At 40.7% G+C, this 19,705-nt stretch overlaps 1 protein-coding gene across 4 annotated transcripts in view; it reads right to left on the reverse strand.

The window, feature by feature from the left end:
• LARP4 (La ribonucleoprotein domain family member 4) overlaps nt 1–18,637 on the reverse strand; it is a 36,504-nt gene extending 17,867 nt beyond the window's left edge. The window contains exons 1-8 of one of the 4 annotated variants that reach the window (XM_015425619.1): nt 18,467–18,637; nt 13,142–13,247; nt 10,600–10,744; nt 5,055–5,207; nt 3,622–3,697; nt 2,779–2,915; nt 1,427–1,530; nt 256–366 (exon numbers count right to left, since the gene is read on the reverse strand). In XM_015425619.1, coding sequence (XP_015281105.1) covers nt 256–366; nt 1,427–1,530; nt 2,779–2,915; nt 3,622–3,697; nt 5,055–5,207; nt 10,600–10,744; nt 13,142–13,222 — 807 coding nt within the window. In that variant the 5' untranslated portion in view covers nt 13,223–13,247; nt 18,467–18,637. Of the gene's footprint in view, nt 1–255; nt 367–1,426; nt 1,531–2,778; nt 2,916–3,621; nt 3,698–5,054; nt 5,208–10,599; nt 10,748–13,141; nt 13,248–18,220; nt 18,299–18,466 lie in introns of those variants that run through there. The other 3 variants (XM_015425621.1, XM_015425623.1, XM_015425622.1) reach the window with 3 other exon arrangements.
• Between the last annotated feature and the right edge of the window lie 1,068 nt (nt 18,638–19,705).

Below are 19,705 nucleotides of genomic sequence, written 5' to 3' on the forward strand. Positions count from 1 at the left end.
CTGGTTTCCTTGGATTCCTTTTTACAATTAGCCCTTCGCACCACATTCCAGTCTGTTCCCAAGGATCCTTCAGTACTCAGGAGCAGTTTTCAGGTGGTGTGAAGGGCTGCAGAACACAAGGTGGAGAGGAGAACCATGCTGCTGCTCACAGAGCTCCACCTACACTTATTTTGGATCCTATTCTATGAGGTCCTGCAAATAAACAGAATAGAATGAAAGCACTGTAAAACGCAGAACACCACATGATACTCTTACCTGCTGTGCATCAGTATCCGACTGGAATGTAATATACCAGTTGTTGTTATGAGCAAACTCACAACTTATCACTTTGGGGCAGCTTTCATTTTTAAACAATGCCTTCACCTCCTGGAGCAAAAAAATGAAGACTATTTTAGTAAATAATTGCTGTATGTAAACCCAGAATCCAAACTCTACATTTCCAATCACCTCTGACAGTTTCTATTAACATAGATGTCAGCCATTTTAATATTTGGGCCCAAAGACAAGAAAGAATGAGTGTATGACTTTATATGCACCGCTGTGAGTACATTTATCATTATTGTTACATTTTATCTTGCTTTTTAATATTTTACAAATCCTACTACAGGGGGAAAAAGAACACTCAAGCTGAATTAGACACTTGTCCACACGGAAGAACAATTTGTGACAGCACATCATTTATCTCCCAACTCAGTAGATGACAATCCAGTTCAGAAACATAACTTCCAAACAAGATAATGCTAACATTTTATCTTAAGTCAGCACCACTGTGATCAACTAAACAAAACTGTCTGCAAAGTACAGTTCCAAACTAATTCCATATCCATGGCTAAGAAACTTTAATTAAGAAGCCATCTTAACAACTAACAGAATTAGCTTAACATTTCTTTGTAAAAAGCCATTGTATGAATAACTCGTGCTTATGTCATCTTTCCTTGGTGAAGCTGGGTCATTATGACAAACAAAAGGTATGCAAACAACTTTAATACACATAACAGCTTATAACACTTAATAACAGCTTATATATAATATATATATAACACATAATAAACATAACATGTTTTCTACCGGCAAGGTGCATTTCATTAATGGTGAAGGGATGGACAATTCTCACCAATTCCCCTTTCCAATTTATTTTCCACTAAGGGGGGGTCTAACCCCCAAGGGTACAAGGAGGAGGAAAAGTGTGCTTCTGTGAATGCCACTCTGCTCACATTACTATGTCACGTAAGACATATATAAATACATATGTCTAGAATGAGTTAAATACTGGTGTGGCCAGCTACCCAAAAGCCTATATTCACAGTTCAAGCAAGGTTACCATCACACTTAACATAGCTTTAATCCTGATATGTGATCAATCACTTCATATCTAGCATTTTCTTAGGTGACCAAATTTATGACAAGCTCCAGGACAGATCTTTACCTCTATAGGTGTCGTTTCAGGAATCTCACGGAGAATAATAATGCATCGTTTGTGGTTTGGCCTAACTTTTTCTCCTCGCTCATCTACTTGGACCATAGGAGAAGCTATTTAAAAAAAAGAAAGAATATTTTTTCGTTTCTGGGAATAGATACAACACTAAGAAAAAAAGTAAAGGTAAAGGTTCCCTTGCTCGAAAGCCAGTCGAGTCCGACTCTAGGGTTGCGGTGCTCATCTCCTTTTCAAAGCCGAAGAGCCAGCGCTGTCCAAAGACGTTTCCGTGGTCATGTGGCCGACATGACTAAACATCAAGGCGCACGGAACGCTGTTACCTTCCCACCGAAGTGGTACCTATTTATCTACTTGCAATTTCTTGCTTTCAAACTGCTAGGTTGGCAGGAACTGGAACTAGAGACGGGAGCTCACTCCGTCATGCAGCAACTCGGGTGTCGAACTGCTGAACTACTGAACTACTGACCTTCCACAGCCTGCAGTTCAGCGTCTTAACCACTTGAGCCACTGCAGCTCCTACAACACTAAGAACACCACCACAAATGACACATCATATCAATCACATCTCTTCTGACCGATTTGGTTTAATTTCTATTTATTCTCATTTAAACCTCTCTAGTCCTGGTAACATAGGTACTACTCCTGACACATCTACAGGTACATTCTATTTCTAAAAGCAATCTACTGCAGAGGTGGATGGATATCTCTTTTCAATAAGGAATCAAGTAGACAAGTCTTTGCTTAAGAGGTGGAATAAATCAAGATAAAATCTGACACAGCAGCTAATTTTATTTCAAGGGCACAGAGGACTGTTTCAAAAAAATTATAAGACATCTTACTCAGATAACATATGGACATGCATCTACTGTTTCAAGGTATGAATAGCAAAGTAACTTCTAATAGTCAAAAAGGTATGCTTTTCAATACCCTAATCAGAGGGAAAGAAATTAAGAAACTAGTGAAGATTTCATGTAAGGTTTATATGGTTCATTTGACTAAACTAGAGACTACTTTATGTAAGATCAAGAACTGTCAGAACCAGTGTTTCTTCTAAGCTGAGTTAATGTGAGCTAGCTCACAGTTTTTTAGCCCTCAACTCACACATTTTTGTCTTAGCTCAGGAAAGATGACTTCAGAGCAAACTTTATGCAGTGACCAAATTGCTAACTCACAACTTTAATAGCAGTAGCTCACAAAGTAGAATTTTTGCTCACAAGACTCCACAGCTTAGAGGGAGCACTGGTCAGAACCATACAAAGGTTTGAATCACACAAAACAGAGAGATAATGACTACACACTAAAACGACTACATCTGTATAGCTAATGAAAAGATTTAGACGTACATCTCAGTACTTCCACAATAAGATCCATATTGGTTGTCAGTTTCTTAATTCCTTCCATGTTGGCGATTGTCCATATTGGAATAAATTGATCACTGTCCATTTGAGACATCAAGTAAAGATCCTTGGATAGATTCTCACTAGGAATAAATACAGAAAGCATGGAACTTTCAGACTATAAAGAACATTCTAGCAATGATACACTTGAATAAATTCTATGCATGGTGACATTGTCCAATAATACTATGTAAAGTAGTAGTTTCACACACTTTCAGGACTGTTCCCTAAATACTAAAAACCATGTGTTTTGTAGTTTGGGCCATTTAAGTATTGAGACTGGATACAGCACAAGGACATCATGAGGAACACACATCAGTTGCTGGTCTTCCTGATTCCCCCCTCCTTCCAGCATATATTTCTGACACCACAAAAGTTTATACCCTGGGGTTGCAGGATGAGACCCACAGAGGTTGGAGGCAAAATCACTTCCTTCTTTCATCACTGAAGATCCACTTATGCAAAAGGCAGGAAGGAGCAATTCCCCCCTCCTCAGGAATAAGCTTCCCTGGGGCCAGAAATGGCTGCTGGGGGGCTGAAATATTAGCAACCATCGGCAATTTCAATTGTCAAATCACACGATACATTCCTATACCAGTTTTCTTCAGAATCTTGACAGAGCCAGGAAAAAGAGTGACAATCCACTTCAATCACCATTTGTTGGCATCAAAGATTAATAGAATACATTTTCTGCTAGATTTTTTGGTTGACCACGATCCCTTACTGAAAACTATATATAACCAAAACAGATGGTGCTCAAAGTGCCAAAATGAATAAGCAGTACAATACCGTGAGAAACAGAACTCTAGTTGTTTCTTCAAACATTCTTTCAGGTCTTCTGGAGAAATTATAGGGTTGCCTTCACCTGAGAAAGATATTCATGTTTCTATTAAACACATTCAAAATATGACTGACCTGAGCTGACTACATCCTCTCCAATTGACATAGTAATATACAAGTTTGATAAGATTATGAAGTATGCTGAAATGGACTTTATGAATGATTAATTTGTTATCCACTGCTTTCTTTCCTCATGTGTTAGTCCTGACCAAAAATGTGCTATGAAGTGTTCCCTCCAGCTCACACATTTGTGTCTTAGCTTAGGAAGGATGGCTCCAGAGTGAACTAATTTATGCAGTAGCCAAATCGCTTGCTCACAACTTTAATGCCAGTAGCTCACAAAGCAGAATTTTTGCTCACAAGACTCCACAGCTTAAAGGGAGCATTGGTGCTATGTGTATAGGGTTCACCCCTACCGTTACATTGCAGACAATGAGCGAGCAGAAAATTATCATTTCTCTAACACTAATAGTAAACCTAACACAACCAACTCCTAGCTCAGACTATGAACCAGAAAAGTAACAAAATTAGTAACATCACACCCAACAGGGAGATATAGTGATCCTGGAAAAGCTTTGCTAAACAATTGAGTTTTAAGAAGGCATTTAAAAAACAGAGATGGAAACAGAGCTAGGGTGTTAGCATACAATAGTACATGGCACATAGATAGTTTGAAACTCTACACTCACTTGTACTTTAAGATCCTTTTTAAAATTATGAAAACGAAGGAGCAAGTCTCTGGCATGTTATTTCTCCTCTAATTTTACAGATGCAACCCACCCTCTCTCAAAAGAAAGATGTGTAGAAAACAACCTAAGAACATCAGCAAGGTCACTATCATAAGGACATACAATGTTGTAGGATATCATCAGAAAACTAACCACATTTGACATCCATTTAGACATTCTTCCCTGAAACCCAAGATTCTCCTGCCCTTTCAGGCTCCCTAAAACATTGTTTCACTGTCAGTTGTTTTGAAATGTGTGGCTTTGTGCTACCTCCAAGCCGCTCTTTTACAGTTCTATTAAAAATTAGTTATAAAAGTTACTTGGTGTCTGCAAGTTTGAAATATGCAAAAAACAGGCTTAATGCTGGACCCTACAAGCATATTGGTGGAACGAATCAAATAGAGAGCACCACTACTCCAGTTTTTACTACGTTTCTTGGTAATTCCCAGAATAATGAACTTGATTTTTAAAAAGATTTGAATAAATACATAAACAAATGGGAGGGGATGAGGTGTAAACATAGCATTTAAAATGGAGGACAATGATATTATAGATCTAAAGAACAAAGCATAACTTGAACATCCAGCACAAACATGTACAGTACCTATGGAATTTTCAGTACTGAAGCTGTCACTGTGTAGGCTAGATGCTTACCAGGAACTTCATAGAGTTGATATCCAAGATCTTCTGGTGCCAACACCATTCCATTAACAGCCGATTCCTCACCACTGGAACTGCTGGATGGTTCACAAGATGAATACATTGCTTCATACTGCTTAGCACCATCCTCTGCAACCTCAGTATTACCTAGAACAAGTGTAATCATTGAGAAACAGGTTGCAAATACTGAAAATGTGTATCTTTCATATTTACAAGCACTGTCACATTATACATCAAGGTGGAGGAACACCCATTCAGACCTACAAAATCGCTGTTACCAGAATAAATTGTGGTGGTGATATGGCTATACCTATGGACCATCACTAATACCAGGAGTCCAACTATAAGTATACAAGGAAACAACATCCGGTTTAATTATATGTGTACTAAAACTCTGTAACAGGTCTTTGAATGTGTGTCTAGAATATATAGATAATAGTGACCACTGAGGAAGGCCCTTAGGGGCCAAAATGCACTTGGTCTTCAGTTGTAAAGTATTTACCCATCATATGTATGTATAGTGGATAAGCTTTTATAGTCTGATCTTAGACAAAGTAATTTTTAATCAGGAAAGTTTTAACACGCGTACATCTTAATAAATATTTGTACTTTTATATATATGGTTTAGCTTAGCCCTTTTTGGTTCGTGGAATTCATGAGAACAGGCTGACCTCTCCACTGAGAAGGCAGCCAGTTTGACCATGTGCTGGCCTAAAGAGCCGAAGACAACTTCAAGGTAATGGTAACTCTGAAGAGATTGCTAACTTCCTAAGCTAAAGAGCCTGCCCTATGTTTTAACATCTGATAGGGCATGTGTAGAGAAAGGGACAAAGGATTTGTGTTTTACCCATTTCTTTTGGACCCCTTGCTCAATCTGGTGCTGTGCTAAAAGCATGCTTGTAAACCTTTTCTTTTAAAGAAATAATTTATAACTTTTTATACTGGTAGTGGTTTTCTGTACCACACAGAGACCTCCACCGACTCGGACACGCTACTTTAAAAGCAGCGCCAGGAGGACATCAGACAGCAGGCAAGCAGCTTTTTCTCCAGGGGTGCACAAGGCTGTAAACTGTCCATGGTGACCAGGCACTGGGCAGCAGGAGACACAGAGGCAAGGCCTCAGAACCTGGAAGAGAAGCTGGGAGTCCTGACCCTCCCAGTGGCCAATTCCATTCAAAGGTGGCGACGGCCTACCTGAGAGTGAAAGAAAAGACTCTCCAGGTGTGGAGAAAAAACTCGGGAAGACAGGGCAGAATAGGGCCTGCAGGCCAGAGCAGGCACATTCCACCACAAACACTTTAGATGCTTAAGCGTGCCCAAATATTTTAACAAAATAAAGTGAAGCAGGCTATATTTGTAATGTACCGTGGGGTCCTTGTATCTGCGTACAACAAACTCTTAGCAGAGATGTAGGGCAGAATGTTTTCCAGTTCTTTATTTTTCCACAGAAAAAATCCACTTCTAACGATATATTGTTTCATAAAAATGTATTGTACCATAAATGTAACAATGAAATGGATGGCACTGCTAATAAAACACAAGGCAAGCTTGGCAGCTGGAATTGTGATATGAAGAGCAAAAATGAAACTGAGATGCTGCCCCAGCAACTTCCATGGAAGAGTTAAATTCTGTTGAAAAGTATGAGGGGATAACCACGCTATAATTAGTATGTCAAGAGTTTTCAGTGCCTTAGGCTTTTTTCATAGATCTCAGCAACATACATCTACATTGCCTTTAAATTTTTAGAAGTGACATTCCAATAAAAATAATTTCCACATAAAGCTCTGAATTTGTTTGAACTTTACACTAGTTTTATTTCTTTCCTTATAAAATATTCCAGTTCAAGAACTTGTCGCTATTATGACAAAATTAACATGGGGTGTCATGGGGTGTTTTAATTTTTCTTAAAAAATCAAGTCTTAATAAGTATGCTAAATCAGATTATCCTTTTTAAGGTATTGGAAAAAATTTTAATTCCAACTTTTCTGGAACAACCATATAATTGACCCAAACTTCTGAGTCTAAACTGTTCCTGCCACTCGCTGTCAATATTCTGATCATGTTCTGGATATCTAGAATACAACATAAGCAACTATTTGGCTACCACCATCTAATCCTTTTTGAAAAACAAACTTCTCTGTATAAACAGTCCAAAGCACTCTTTTTCAAATTCCAAACTTTTTCCTGTAACTTGATTCTAAACTTGGCAATAAGAATATGTTTAAATCCCAAAACTTCCAGGCAATCGAATTCTAAAAAGGAAGAGGCACATTAGAACTATTGCTGAAGCCTTAACAATATCCTGAGCAGAATACTCCAAGGACAGCATCCTGATTGATAGATGTTTAAAAAAATCTGTGCCCTATCCAAGGTGGGACTGGCTGATGAATAACAGATAACACAGCCCACTGTAGCAACCTGGGAATGCAAGCCTCAGCCAAGGCAATGGTGCCTGTTTTGTAACGTCTGACAAATGTGTTGGAAATGGTCATGCTTCTGCATCTGAGGACGTGTAATCATGTTTCTGCTTTACATGTCCTCAGATGCGTTCATGATGAAAGCCACACATAGCTACACTGTGGACTGAATGTGCTGTGATTCCATCTGGAACCTGACTGGGGTTTGACTATGCATTCCCAGAAACATATTTAATGTTAATTAAGAAATCTTCCTTTCTCTAATGGCTGAGTAGAATGTAAACAAAGCACATAATTTTTTGAACAAAAGGTTCCATGAAAATAGATCTGCCAGTAATAAACAGGTCTAAGGTGTACTGTCACGTCTCTCATGGATGCTGCAGTTTCTAACAGAATAGTGGTCAAGATCATTCCTAAAAACCCAAAGGACTGAGTTCAGCATGGAGGTCAGCTCTGTCCTCAGAACAAGATCCTCGTTATACAATGTGTTGAATCCTAGGCAGATTGATAGTGCCTCTAGTTCAGAGACTGTATGAAGAGGTCACCATTATGTGGAAAAAACCTTTTAAGGCATCTATTTAAGCACACATCCCAGACAGGTTCATGCAGATGCTGTGTAAAATTCAGTAAGACCACATGAAACCCAAAGAACATCTATGATCCACCAGATCATCAATTTGCTAACAGAGTGCCTTCTACTAGCTTCAGAGCACTCGCTAAAACAGCTGCTAGACTGAGCAGGATGTTTGCACTGACACACTGCTCTAATCCAGTTTACAAGGAGGAGTCCATGTTGTATCAAGACTATCATATGTTTTCTTTTACACAAATGTAGGAAGGCTATGACAGTGCTGAATTCTAGAAGATGACTCACAGGGAGTCATTATTAAGAGTTTGAACACTAGAAACTGTATCACCTGGACATCCTTCTCTAAAAAATCCAGATTTGGATAGGACGGATGGCATGGATTAGTTCCATAAGACATGATGACTTCAAGACAAACTATTTCTGCAGATTAGCACAAGTACCACATTCAAAAACATTTGACTGATGGGTAAATGCGGGAAGGCAAAAAGATCCAGTTGTGAAGATTTAAATCACCATGCACCTACTGGTCAAGCTCTGGCTTCCATATCCATTCCCATAGGTACTGTTGACTGAGCCAGTCCACTTGGGCATCGTTGAATGCCCAGATGTGTTCCATGGTTGGGGAGCAAAAGGGTTTGTTCATGACAGCAGAAGCACTGCTTCCACTGAAAAACTTTTAGTATTGTACCACCCTGCCAGTAGACACATGCTTTTGCTGTCACACTGCCTGTCCTTTGAAGTCTGGAAAAGAGCAAGGTTGGCCTGAAGACCATCAACTTAAGTCAATTGTAGTTAAAGCTCTCCTCATCCCAGTTCTCATGATTAGATTTCCTGACACTGGGTCCCCCAGCCCATTGGTATCTCTAGTGACCTGCATGTTAAGGCTAGACTTGGGAAAAACCTCTCTTGGACAGTCACCAACTAAACTGTCTCCAATGCAACAAAATTAAGATGCAGATTATATGCCTCCTGGTGATGCCATCCTGATAAAATGGAAGTCCCCATTTTAACTTCTTGGCATGACAGAAGACATCAATGAATCCTGCAGACAAACCAGAAACACTTAAGTCAGCTGACTTCAAAGGGTCCACTTATTTTACCACCTTCTCTTTTTTGGAATTAGAGAAGAAACTTCCCACACTTTGCCTATTCCGTGCACATGCATGCATACACAACCTAAAGGTTGTAAGGACTGAGTTGGAAGCATGGAGCTTTTGTGCTTATTGATCAGCTTCCATAACTTCTCATGCACTGGGTCACCACCACTGCCTTCCATCATGTAGCCCCTGGATAGGGATCTCAGTAGCAGGTCATAAAGGTAAGAGACTAGAGATATGGCAGCACATCCATCATGATCCTAATGAAGACTTTTGGTATGAAGGTCAGAGCAAACAGTAAGCTCAATTAACTGACACGGTGTATCTCTTTATGCCAATGTTCTTCCATTGTGATGCTCTGCTATCTGATACTTAGAAACTTCAGATCCAATATTGCTCTCCAATCCACACTGTTCTTGGGGACTGCAAAGTATATGAAAGACTTCAAATACTCCTTTGTGTTATATCACCAATGCTATTATACTTATTGAGAGATTGCAAAATGTAAATTTTTAACACAAGAAACATGTGCTTAAGAATTATTAACCTATGCAAGATTTAAGTGCACATTGTCTTGGTCCTCTTCACTTACACAAAAAAGTAACCATTACCTACAATATGACATCTATTCTAAAATAGAATATTTTTATTCTAAAATATAATAAGAAATAATTAACCTGTTGAGCTTAATATAATCTGCAGCTAGACGCAGCTTTCAGAACGCATGCCATTTTCCCCAAAGGCAGCTAATACAATTTATTTGTATCAATTAAATCTACTGGTATCATTAGTAGCAGGAAGAGAGTGTTGTTTCTCTTAAGAGTTCTCAGCCAATTTCTTTGGGTTAATATCTTTTAACTAATGCATTATTTACAAAGTATCATTCTCCTAAGAACAACTCAACAGCCTACTTTGGTTGCAAATGGCCCTCAGATCTCATAATCTTTTTTGGTCACAGGGTCAAGTGTTCACTAAAGTGCAGAAATGGTGAGAAAAAGCTCAAGACAAAAGGTGAGAAAAAGAAAACAAGAACAGAAGAAAGGAAGAAACTGAGGGAGAACTCATTTCTGCAAATTTAGCAACTTGTTTCCCTCTTAGCGCGATACTTGGTCATCACCGGGCCTTTGCAACTTTAGTAAGAAGCAACATAAAGCACCTCCATTCACAATCACACAGGTACTCAGGATCAGAGCCCTACTTTCTACCTTCTGAAGCTGCCCATTACCATATGTCATTATTTGTGCATCGCTACTTACTATTTATTTATTTGATTTATACCCCTCCCTCCTGTACTCTCAAAAACTGTACTCTCAAAAGACAAGAGCGCTGATTGCTTCTTTCTGAAAGACTTAGACCCATGTACTATATACACAGTCCTAACTAAACAAGAGATTAAGCTACTGTTAGCATTTCAAAGTACAGTCTTGACATCTTACCCTCTGTACAACTTCCCGGCACAGCTGCCGTCTCTTGCCATGAATGTTCAGTGCTGTTAGTTCCTGGGGCAGCCTCTGAGTTTCCTTGCATGCCTTCCTGCCATACTTTTGCATTAGGATTTAAGCTGGCCCCTTTCGATGTTACCTGCTGAGAAAACACAAGGTGTATTAGCAAACTAATATTTAAGAACATTGCAAAAAACTTGTACTATACTTCTGGAGAACACCTCCTCTCTAAAATTCAGCTTGGCGGCCAGATTTTGCCTACAAACTACAATACATTTTTAGTCACCTGGCTTTCATGGGAATGGTGTTTTTTTCCCCCTGGTAAATCAAACATGGCAGATACTTAAGCTTATTGTTCTGCCTCACCTCTACTCAGAAGAAGCCACAGCAATGAAACCCTAACCTCCTTTGGAACACCATGGCACCATCACCCACACTTTGCAGGAACCTTGCTCCCCCCCCAAAGCCGTGGACTGGTCGCTGATAAAAGATGTCTCCCAACAGCTCAAAGCAGACTGAGGGAGAAGGAGATATCAAAGGATGACACTACATGCTCTCAGGAGCCTAACAACAGCCAAAGGCATCAAGCTGGCTGGCTAGAGTTGGGGGGCAGGGGGAAGGAGAGCACACATGCACACCTGAAGGCACAGGGATATGGGGATGGGGTGAAGTAAATTGTCCTTCTGGTGATGCCAGTTAACCAAGTGTCCCAGATATTCAGGTGCTGAATAGAAACACTTTTACTGTGTTCATTTAATTAAGTGAGAAAAAAAAATATTCTCAATGTTGTCATCTCCTCCTTCTGAAATATATCTACTTGATGTACTGCTCCTTGCTCAATTCCAAAATAAATCTCATAAAAGCAATCAGCTCTTGCAACACCATGATGCTTTTAAAATAAGGAAAGCAGCTCTACAAGGTATACTAGCAGATTTAACGCCTATTAAGTTAGGAAAGATTCTGCTACTAACCATATTTTGGAGCAAGTCTGCTTTTTGGAACTCAGGCAACCACAGGCACTTTCTACAAACTGTGATGAACTAGCATTTGGATCAAATATACAACAGACACAGATCTGGCTTTTCTCCCCCCACTGCCACAGCTTCCTTAGTAACTGAAACAGCCATGTTTCTCAATGCTATCACTCCCAATCCCTACATTATCAATTTTTCCACACTAGGCTTCATTGCAGTTTGTAGTAAGGGGATTTGAAGTATCTATGTTTTGTGAAACATTATTTGGAGATGGGCAAAAATAGGTGCACAAATTCCAAAAGATGTTATTTAGAACATTTTCTGAATTTCTGTAAATGTTTTATTTATCCTTCTGCAGTCACCCTGTTTCAGAATCTACCCCAATGAGCTAAAATAAGCTTTTAGCTAAAGCTTTCCAAAGGTTTAGCCAGCTTTTCAGGAGAAATTGCAGAAATTGTAACAATAATAAATAATAATTATCTTACGGCATTATGTGTAGAATAGCCAGGAGATCCTGAGATTGTCTGGCAGCCGCAAGTTCTAGCTCTTAGTGTTATGCTAGTGGCAAACGAGACTTGTTTTTAGGGGCCAAGAGGTGAGGCTGGCCCAAGGTCACCCAGTTGGCTTCATGTGGAGGAGTGGGGAATCAAAACCGGTTCTCCAGATTAGAGTCCGCTGCTCTTAACCACTTCACCAAACTTGCTCTCTTGCAGAAGTGGTAAATGAACCTAATAATCAACCTAACAGAGAAAACTTGAAGCCCACAGACGTTGGCAAATTCTGCAGCATCTCTAATACTGCTTTTTGTTTCAGTAACATTACCTCCCAGACAGCATTTGCAGTAAGCCAACAGATATGCGAAGATGCCTTGACACTGAGAGCATATATCACAATATCACCAGAAATCTGATCTAAACTCTTTAAAACGGGAAAAACTATTTCTAAATAGTATGTCCTTTTGTTCAAGGGACAACAGTAGATGTGGGGGATGCTAAAAGTTTATTTTGCACAGCTACCACCTGTCAAGGAGGCTGAGCAAACATATTTCACAATAATCACATAAATGCCAGCCCTGTTCAATCAACCCAATGAAATAATTTCAAGTTGTGTACAAATAAGCTTTCCCTTTTAACAATATCCCATTGTAAACACCAATTAAACTTGAAAAATTAAACACTGATTACTCTGCAGAGATATTTATTCTCCATGGGGCAACATCAACGAAGACCATAAACAGTTTGAGGAAGGCTGTATGTATGAAAATGTAAAGATTTTACTTGCAGTTTTCCAGCTTCTGTGACTTTACCAATAAACTATTGCACTACTCAGGTTATGAGCCTGCAAATATTATTAAGAGCTCCCAGGCACCCAATTGCTTGCATATTTAAAGGTTTGCTGCTGGCATATAAGAACTGGACCTTGGCTCTTAGTTTTCACAGTCCTGTACCCAACTGAAAAATTCAAGAACCTAATAAGCATTTCTCTGAACAACAGAAGTATACTAACAATAAATAAGCCTTTTATTTATTAGGACAGTATAGTAATACTGAACAAGCACTGACCATCTTGCCACAGAGAAGCACAGGCCAGAGAATAATGAAGCTGAATTTCCAGAGTTTAGCCTTCTGGAGTCTCTCTAGCATCAAGGAGTGGTTTTAGTACCATACCCTGTCCACAGAACAGAAAAAAACAGGACATAAGGAAGCAATCTGGCCACATACACTCCTGCCCCCGCCACGATCTAAACAATAGTATAGTTTCATATGCTCAGCTAGCACCTACAGCATTTCTTCTAGAGTTTACAAACTCAGTTACGGTAACAAACCATTTTCTTCCCTTAAACTTTCAGGCATTATGAAACTGCACAGTATCCTCAGAATCAAGGTAAGATTGTCCCATGGCAGCAGTGCAGAAGAACATGTGAAGTAACATCACAGATTTCTTACAGAACTTCTGGGGGAAGAATTTGCTGTCCTAGTTCTGCCACAAGAAACGGGAAGAAGCAATTAACTAGAAGAAATATTAACAGGACAACCAACCTGCCTCAAGTAGTCTTGCAATTGGGTATGGAGCACTACTTTATCAGTGTTGACTGTCCCTCCACTCTATGTTTTTTTAAGGTTTCCCCTTCTCCACAATGTTACATTGGTCAGGCATTGCTAGTGATAATCTGGTTGTATTCAGACATCCTAGCAAGGCTGTCTGGTTCATAAAAAGCACAAGGTTGTCATTCAATAAAAAACCTTTTTAAAAATATGGTTTTGTGGCAGAGCCTCTCATTTTACAAATCTTGACAAGTTGCAATAATTTCCTCTACTTTAGCAATGCAAATACAAACATAATCCTTCTCAGATCATTCAGTTATACCCATGCTGCTTGTAAGAATACATTAATAAGAGTAAGGAATTCTAAGCAGAACATTAATGGAATTAGTCCTCGTTTGTAGTGACCAGATCTTGCCTTATGAGACAATATTTATTGAGAACATGTTCCAGAACAGATGATTCACAGAAGGAATATCCAGGAGAATGGTTTGAATGTCATTCTAAGTACAACATACTATCCAAAAAACCTCTCCCCTTTGATCGGCAGCCTGTTGAGAATTATGCCTCAAATATAATCAGAAACACTTCCGGGGAAAAGAGAACATTAATATGATCTGTATAAAATGTAATGTGTTTACTAACCACTTGCCTTCTTCAGCTCACCCATGACTATGGTTTACTTGCCACTTGGCCAGTGGAACAATTATGGGCTGCACTTAAGGATACTTTTGGTGGAAGCTTCTGGAACCACACATACTGAATTGGCACACTGAACACCACAATCCACAAAGGAGCTTTGCCAAGCTGTTTGCTGCTAGGACAAACAAACTAGCAGAATGAATAGGTATGGCAAAAAAAAACAACACAAAACCTCTGCACAAGGTAATAACACCTAACTGAAGAGCTTTAATGTGATTAAAATGTATGTTTTTAATTTGTTAGCTGCCTTGGTGGCACTTGTGAGGGCAGAAAAGTGAGATATAAATTTTGTAGAATAAAGTAACTTCCCAGATACTTCCATAAGGAGCTATTCACTGTCTCCCAATATTTAAACAAGACAGCATAGTCTTGCTGAATTTGAAGCTATTGTGCAGGCACAAAGTAGCATGATGGATATGAAAAGATGTTAAAAATTAAGTGCTGTGAAAGTCTCAGATCCCATAACCATAAAATTTATTGTGTAGCTGTGCGCAAGTCATTCTCTCACCCTAACCTGACTCACACAGAAAATATGACCATCTGTATTTATTATCTACTACCAAGTTTTCCAGTTTGCAGTTTTCAAGGAAGCTATTGAAGGTGAACAAGGACACTGGATCAAAGTTGACAGGCATATTTGGGCCCCTTCATTAAGAGGGAAGGTTAAGTCATATTTTTGTTTTAATAACTCTATTCAATGTCAGGTTAATTATGGCACACAGTAAAAGCAACCGTGGAAAATAAGACGATTTGATCCTGAGTGGCAGAACACTTAGGAATCATCTGAAAAATGCTGTGAGCTCCACGGTGTAAGAGGAGAGCACAAATAAAATGAAATATGCAGGTTTAGTTTTCTGCACCCACATCTTAAAAACCCTTCTTATTATTAGCCATTTTGACGAAGGCATTAAGTAACTATATGAAAACTACTCAAATAAAATGGCTGCTTTGTTACCAGCATATGATTAACTCCTAATTTTGCAGTACGTTCAAAAGGGTACGCTATAAAATGTCTCTGTGTTATGTGCTATCAAGTTGCTTCCAACTTACGGTGACCCATGAATTAATGACCTCCAAAATGTCCTATCACTGACAGACTTGCTCAGGTCTTGCAAACTGAGGGCCATGGCTTCCTTTACTGTCAATCTATCCCATGGATTGACTCAATAAAGGAAGCCACAGCCTTTTGTTTCCAGGCCTTGACTTCCCTTATTCCAAGGTATTATAGGGAGCACTATACATTTCTTTTGCTGTACATGATGGGTCCAATGCGTACTTTGTTTACAGCAATCTAAAAACTTGTGTCTTTTGCCCAGGTTCTAGTAAGAGGACGCAGGCCATTAGTGCCAGACACTGAGCAGTATACAGTCTTTATAGCTATAACAAGAATGTCTTTATTTCTTGAACGATTCAGGTGGGTAGCCACGTTGGTCTAAAGTAGCAGAACGAAGTTTGAGTTCAGGGGCACCTTTAAGGCCAACAAAGTTTTATTCAAGGTATAAGCTTTCATGTCCATGCACACTTCTTGAGATATCTCTGTTAGTCTTAAAGGTGCCCCTGGACTCAAACTTTGTTCTTCTTGTTTCCTGAAACATTTGTTCAGCAAAAATATAACAAGGAAATAACATGATAGCCATGTTGCTATAATTCAAGCTGAGCCACTTCGCTTCAAATTAGCAAATCCGAATCACCAATTCCATAAGAATATACTGACCTAAGCTTCTTCCAGTACAACAGAGATTTGGTATGAAATAATTTAATGCAGTAGAATAATCTACTGATTTATGAACACGCTTGTGGCAATTTCACACAAAATTATAACCCAATGAGCTCTATTGGATAAGGTGTCAGTTGTACATATTTGGAATTGACCTGCCTTTCCAGTGGCTCTTCTCCGAACAAGTATCAATTAGAAAAGGCTTTAAAACCCTGACCATGTGTTTAATCTTTCCACCTTTTGTAGCTTCGGGAAAATGTATAACATATTAACAGTGCAATCCCCTGCAGTGCTACTCCAGTCTCAGCTAACTGAAATCAATGGGTCCTGAGTGCAATAACTCTGTACAGGATTGCACTGTACTTTTGAAACTTGTATACTTGCAAAAGGATTTTCGTATTGAAAAATGATGACTCATGACTGACAGGCATACCATTTTTCCAGTAAGAAAAATTTAGACTAGAATAAATTCCTTCTTCTCAAACTCCTCACTCCCTTCCCTTATAGTTTGTTATTCCAGTCTTAACATCATCAAATACAATAACAATACTTTATTACAAAGAGTACAACTTCATTTTTCAGATTCACTTCAGATCATAGTAACTTTAATTAGTCCCTAGCCTTCAAGTCATGCATGTGTACCTGCTGGCACTCAACCAGACCAAATAATGAGAAAAGAAAGTGAAATTTCAAACAATTCCTGCTATGCTTTACAAAATATCAAATAAAGTAAAATTGACAAAAATGAAACAACAAAAGCCTGCATGGAGGCACAGACTGGGCATGTTAACTGCCCTGCTATTAGATAATAGTGATAATAAAAGCCCTAATGGTATAACACAAAAGTGATATTGTTACACAGCACATAAGAAGCCCCTAATGACACACATGTTAATTTAGCCAGGCCATCAACTTTAAAGAAATATTTGTTCCTTCCCAATATACTATTTTAATTAGATTATGAGAGTGCAATGTTGATAGATTATGAACCTATGTAAACGTGGGGGGTATTTCCAAAGGAACATGCAAAAGACTGATTTATAATTCAGACTATGAAAAAACAATAATAAAGTGCAATTTATGTTCTTCCAATTTAAGTGCCTTACCTATCTTAACCAGAAAAACATATAGGTACAATAAACAAAGTTCAGTCTTACAAATTATTCCAAACTTTGACTTTGCAGAGTATGAAAACTCTGGCCATATGCTAGTTTACAGATTTAGCTATGCAACACTTCTTGCAACTATTACTGTTATAGCATTCAGAAATATTTTGTTCAGTTCAAGGAAATAACACAACTGCAATATTCTCCCTCAGTAAGACCTCGGAATAAGACAAGAAAAGAAGATTAAGTCATCCAGTGTCACAAGTCAGAATGCAAAAATTACACCCATCCCAGTTAAAAGCATGCTCTCCTTATGAGCACAGTTAAGCAAGCACCAAATTGCTAAATTGCAGTTTTGCTACTCTGTCATTTCTACAATAAGAACAATAAAATCTGGAATCTATTCAAAGCATTAGCTATAAGAGAGAAAGTAAGCTGGCAGCTGATTACTTTACATGTATTTCATGTGTCTGCGGTTTAAAAAGCAAGAGGGAAAAGAGTTCTGCCTGAATTTATTTATTTATTTTTGGGGGGGGGGGAGAAATGAGGCGGTATAAAAATGGTTGGAGTGATTTCCATTCTCCCCAGCGTGGGCCTCAATCGGTGTGTAACCTTCACACGTGCCCGGCCATGTTCCACGCAGCAGCCACCAGAGCAACTTTTGCAAAAGGTCATTGCAGTGTCTTTCAAGGCCTCCCCTCTCCCAGGCTCCCTTTCCCCGCCGCTTCGCCGACCAAGCAAAGCGGCAGACATACAGAAACTTGCAAGGCACTCCTATCGACATTAAACGCCCTTCCAACGCAGTCCATCATGTCCCCTAGGCCTGCCTTGCTTTCACAATCCAAGACACGCTTCCATGGCCCGGAGCCTCCCGTCACCCACACGCGCACCTACACCCAAGCCTCACAGGAGGAGGCCTCTCCGGAGACTCGCTGCCCTTGGCGGACACACACGCCCACCCCACACGGATCCAACCGCCTCCCTCCCGTGTGCGGCTGCTTGCCTGCCTCCCTCATTTCAACCACCCCCCCCACACACACACACACAAACCACCGACACCCTCCGCCACATTACCCGCCCAGCCGGCCGCGTGATCGCGTCGCCCTCAATCACCGCCAACCGGCAAGCACCTTCTCTCCCCGCGCCCCGCCATGAAAGTTTTCATTTAAAGGGGGGGAGGGGGTTGAGAAGAAGAAAATAATTTCGCCTGCACGGATTTGCTGTGTCAGTCCCATCCCATCCCCCCACTCCGACCAGGCGGCCGAGCGCGCGCCGCCAGCGGAGTCACGTGGCTCAACCCGCCCCCACTCGCTCCCTTACCTCCACGAAGAGCAGCATCTTCTCTCTCCAGCCTCCCACCCGCGTCTGTGGCCCTCCCGACCCAATCCCGGCAGGCCCCCCCGGGGACCTCCTTCTCCTCCCCCAGCCAGCAGCGAACGCCCGACTTCACTCTAGCCGCGCGAGGACACTGAGGCTCCGCCTCCCGCTTCTTCCTCGCCGCCGCCTCCTCCTCCTCCTCCCTCCGGCCTCGCTTCTGCCGCCGCTACTATTGCTCCGTCCGCCACCAGGGACAAGCCCCCTTCGTCCAACACTCCTCCTCTTCCGGGGCAGGCTGTACAAGCGCTTCCGGACCACGAGCACGCTGACTAGCCTCAGAAAGTGTATGGCAGAGAAAAGCCGGCCCCAACCGGCCGGGGCTAATGGCGGCGGCGGCGTTAGCAGTTGTGCGCGAGGGACGTACCATTCCTTGAAGGAAGGGGGCGTTCTCCATTCATTATTCTAGGGAAGGACCATTCCGCGAATAGGGGGGAGGATGTTGGTGATTTTAAGGACCAAACAGAAGTCCAGCGGCACCTTAAAGACTTATTCTAGAAAAGCGTACGAGTGCCGTAGCGCCTTCTTCGGCTGTATCTCAGGAACTCACGAAAGCTCATAAGCTACCACAAATCTGATTTGTCTGAAGAAGTGTGTTTTGCACACGAAATTTTACACTATGGAATAAAACTTTGTTGGTCATAAAGGTGCCACTAGTCTCCAACTTTGTTCTGCTTCTTCAGACCAACATGGCTATCCACCTGATTTTTACCACAGATTCTGTTAGTTTTTAAGGTGCTATGGGAGTCTTACTCCTTTCTAAGACAAACAGGGCTGTCCATCTTGATCTAACATTTATTCGAGTGTGAGCTTTTGCAAATCAGAGGCTCCGGTCACACGGCAAAGTTGCCACAGGAGAGGCACGGATGGTGGGCGGATTATCCAGGTGCGATCACACCCCAACATCTGAAAAGTGGAGCACATCCGTGGCTTACCTCCGACAATGCGCCTTAAAAAACTAGTACCTCCAAGGTACTAGTAAACGTTTGCCACAGGCTACCTCCAGATGCCTGTGGTGTGATCACGCCGGCGTGTGGCATTCCCCTCCGGTCCCTCGTTTACCTGCCGGTGCCGAGGGAAAGACCCGTGGTGTGCCGCCGGCGCGTCTGATCACGTAATCACGCATCAAACTGCACCGGGGCAATTAGCCCCGCCTCCCCCCGCGATATCCGGCCTGTGTGACTG

This window comes from Gekko japonicus, unplaced genomic scaffold (assembly GCF_001447785.1).
Source record: "Gekko japonicus isolate JY-2015 unplaced genomic scaffold, Gekko_japonicus_V1.1 scaffold990, whole genome shotgun sequence".
In the NCBI taxonomy this organism is placed as follows: Eukaryota; Metazoa; Chordata; class Lepidosauria; order Squamata; family Gekkonidae; genus Gekko; species Gekko japonicus.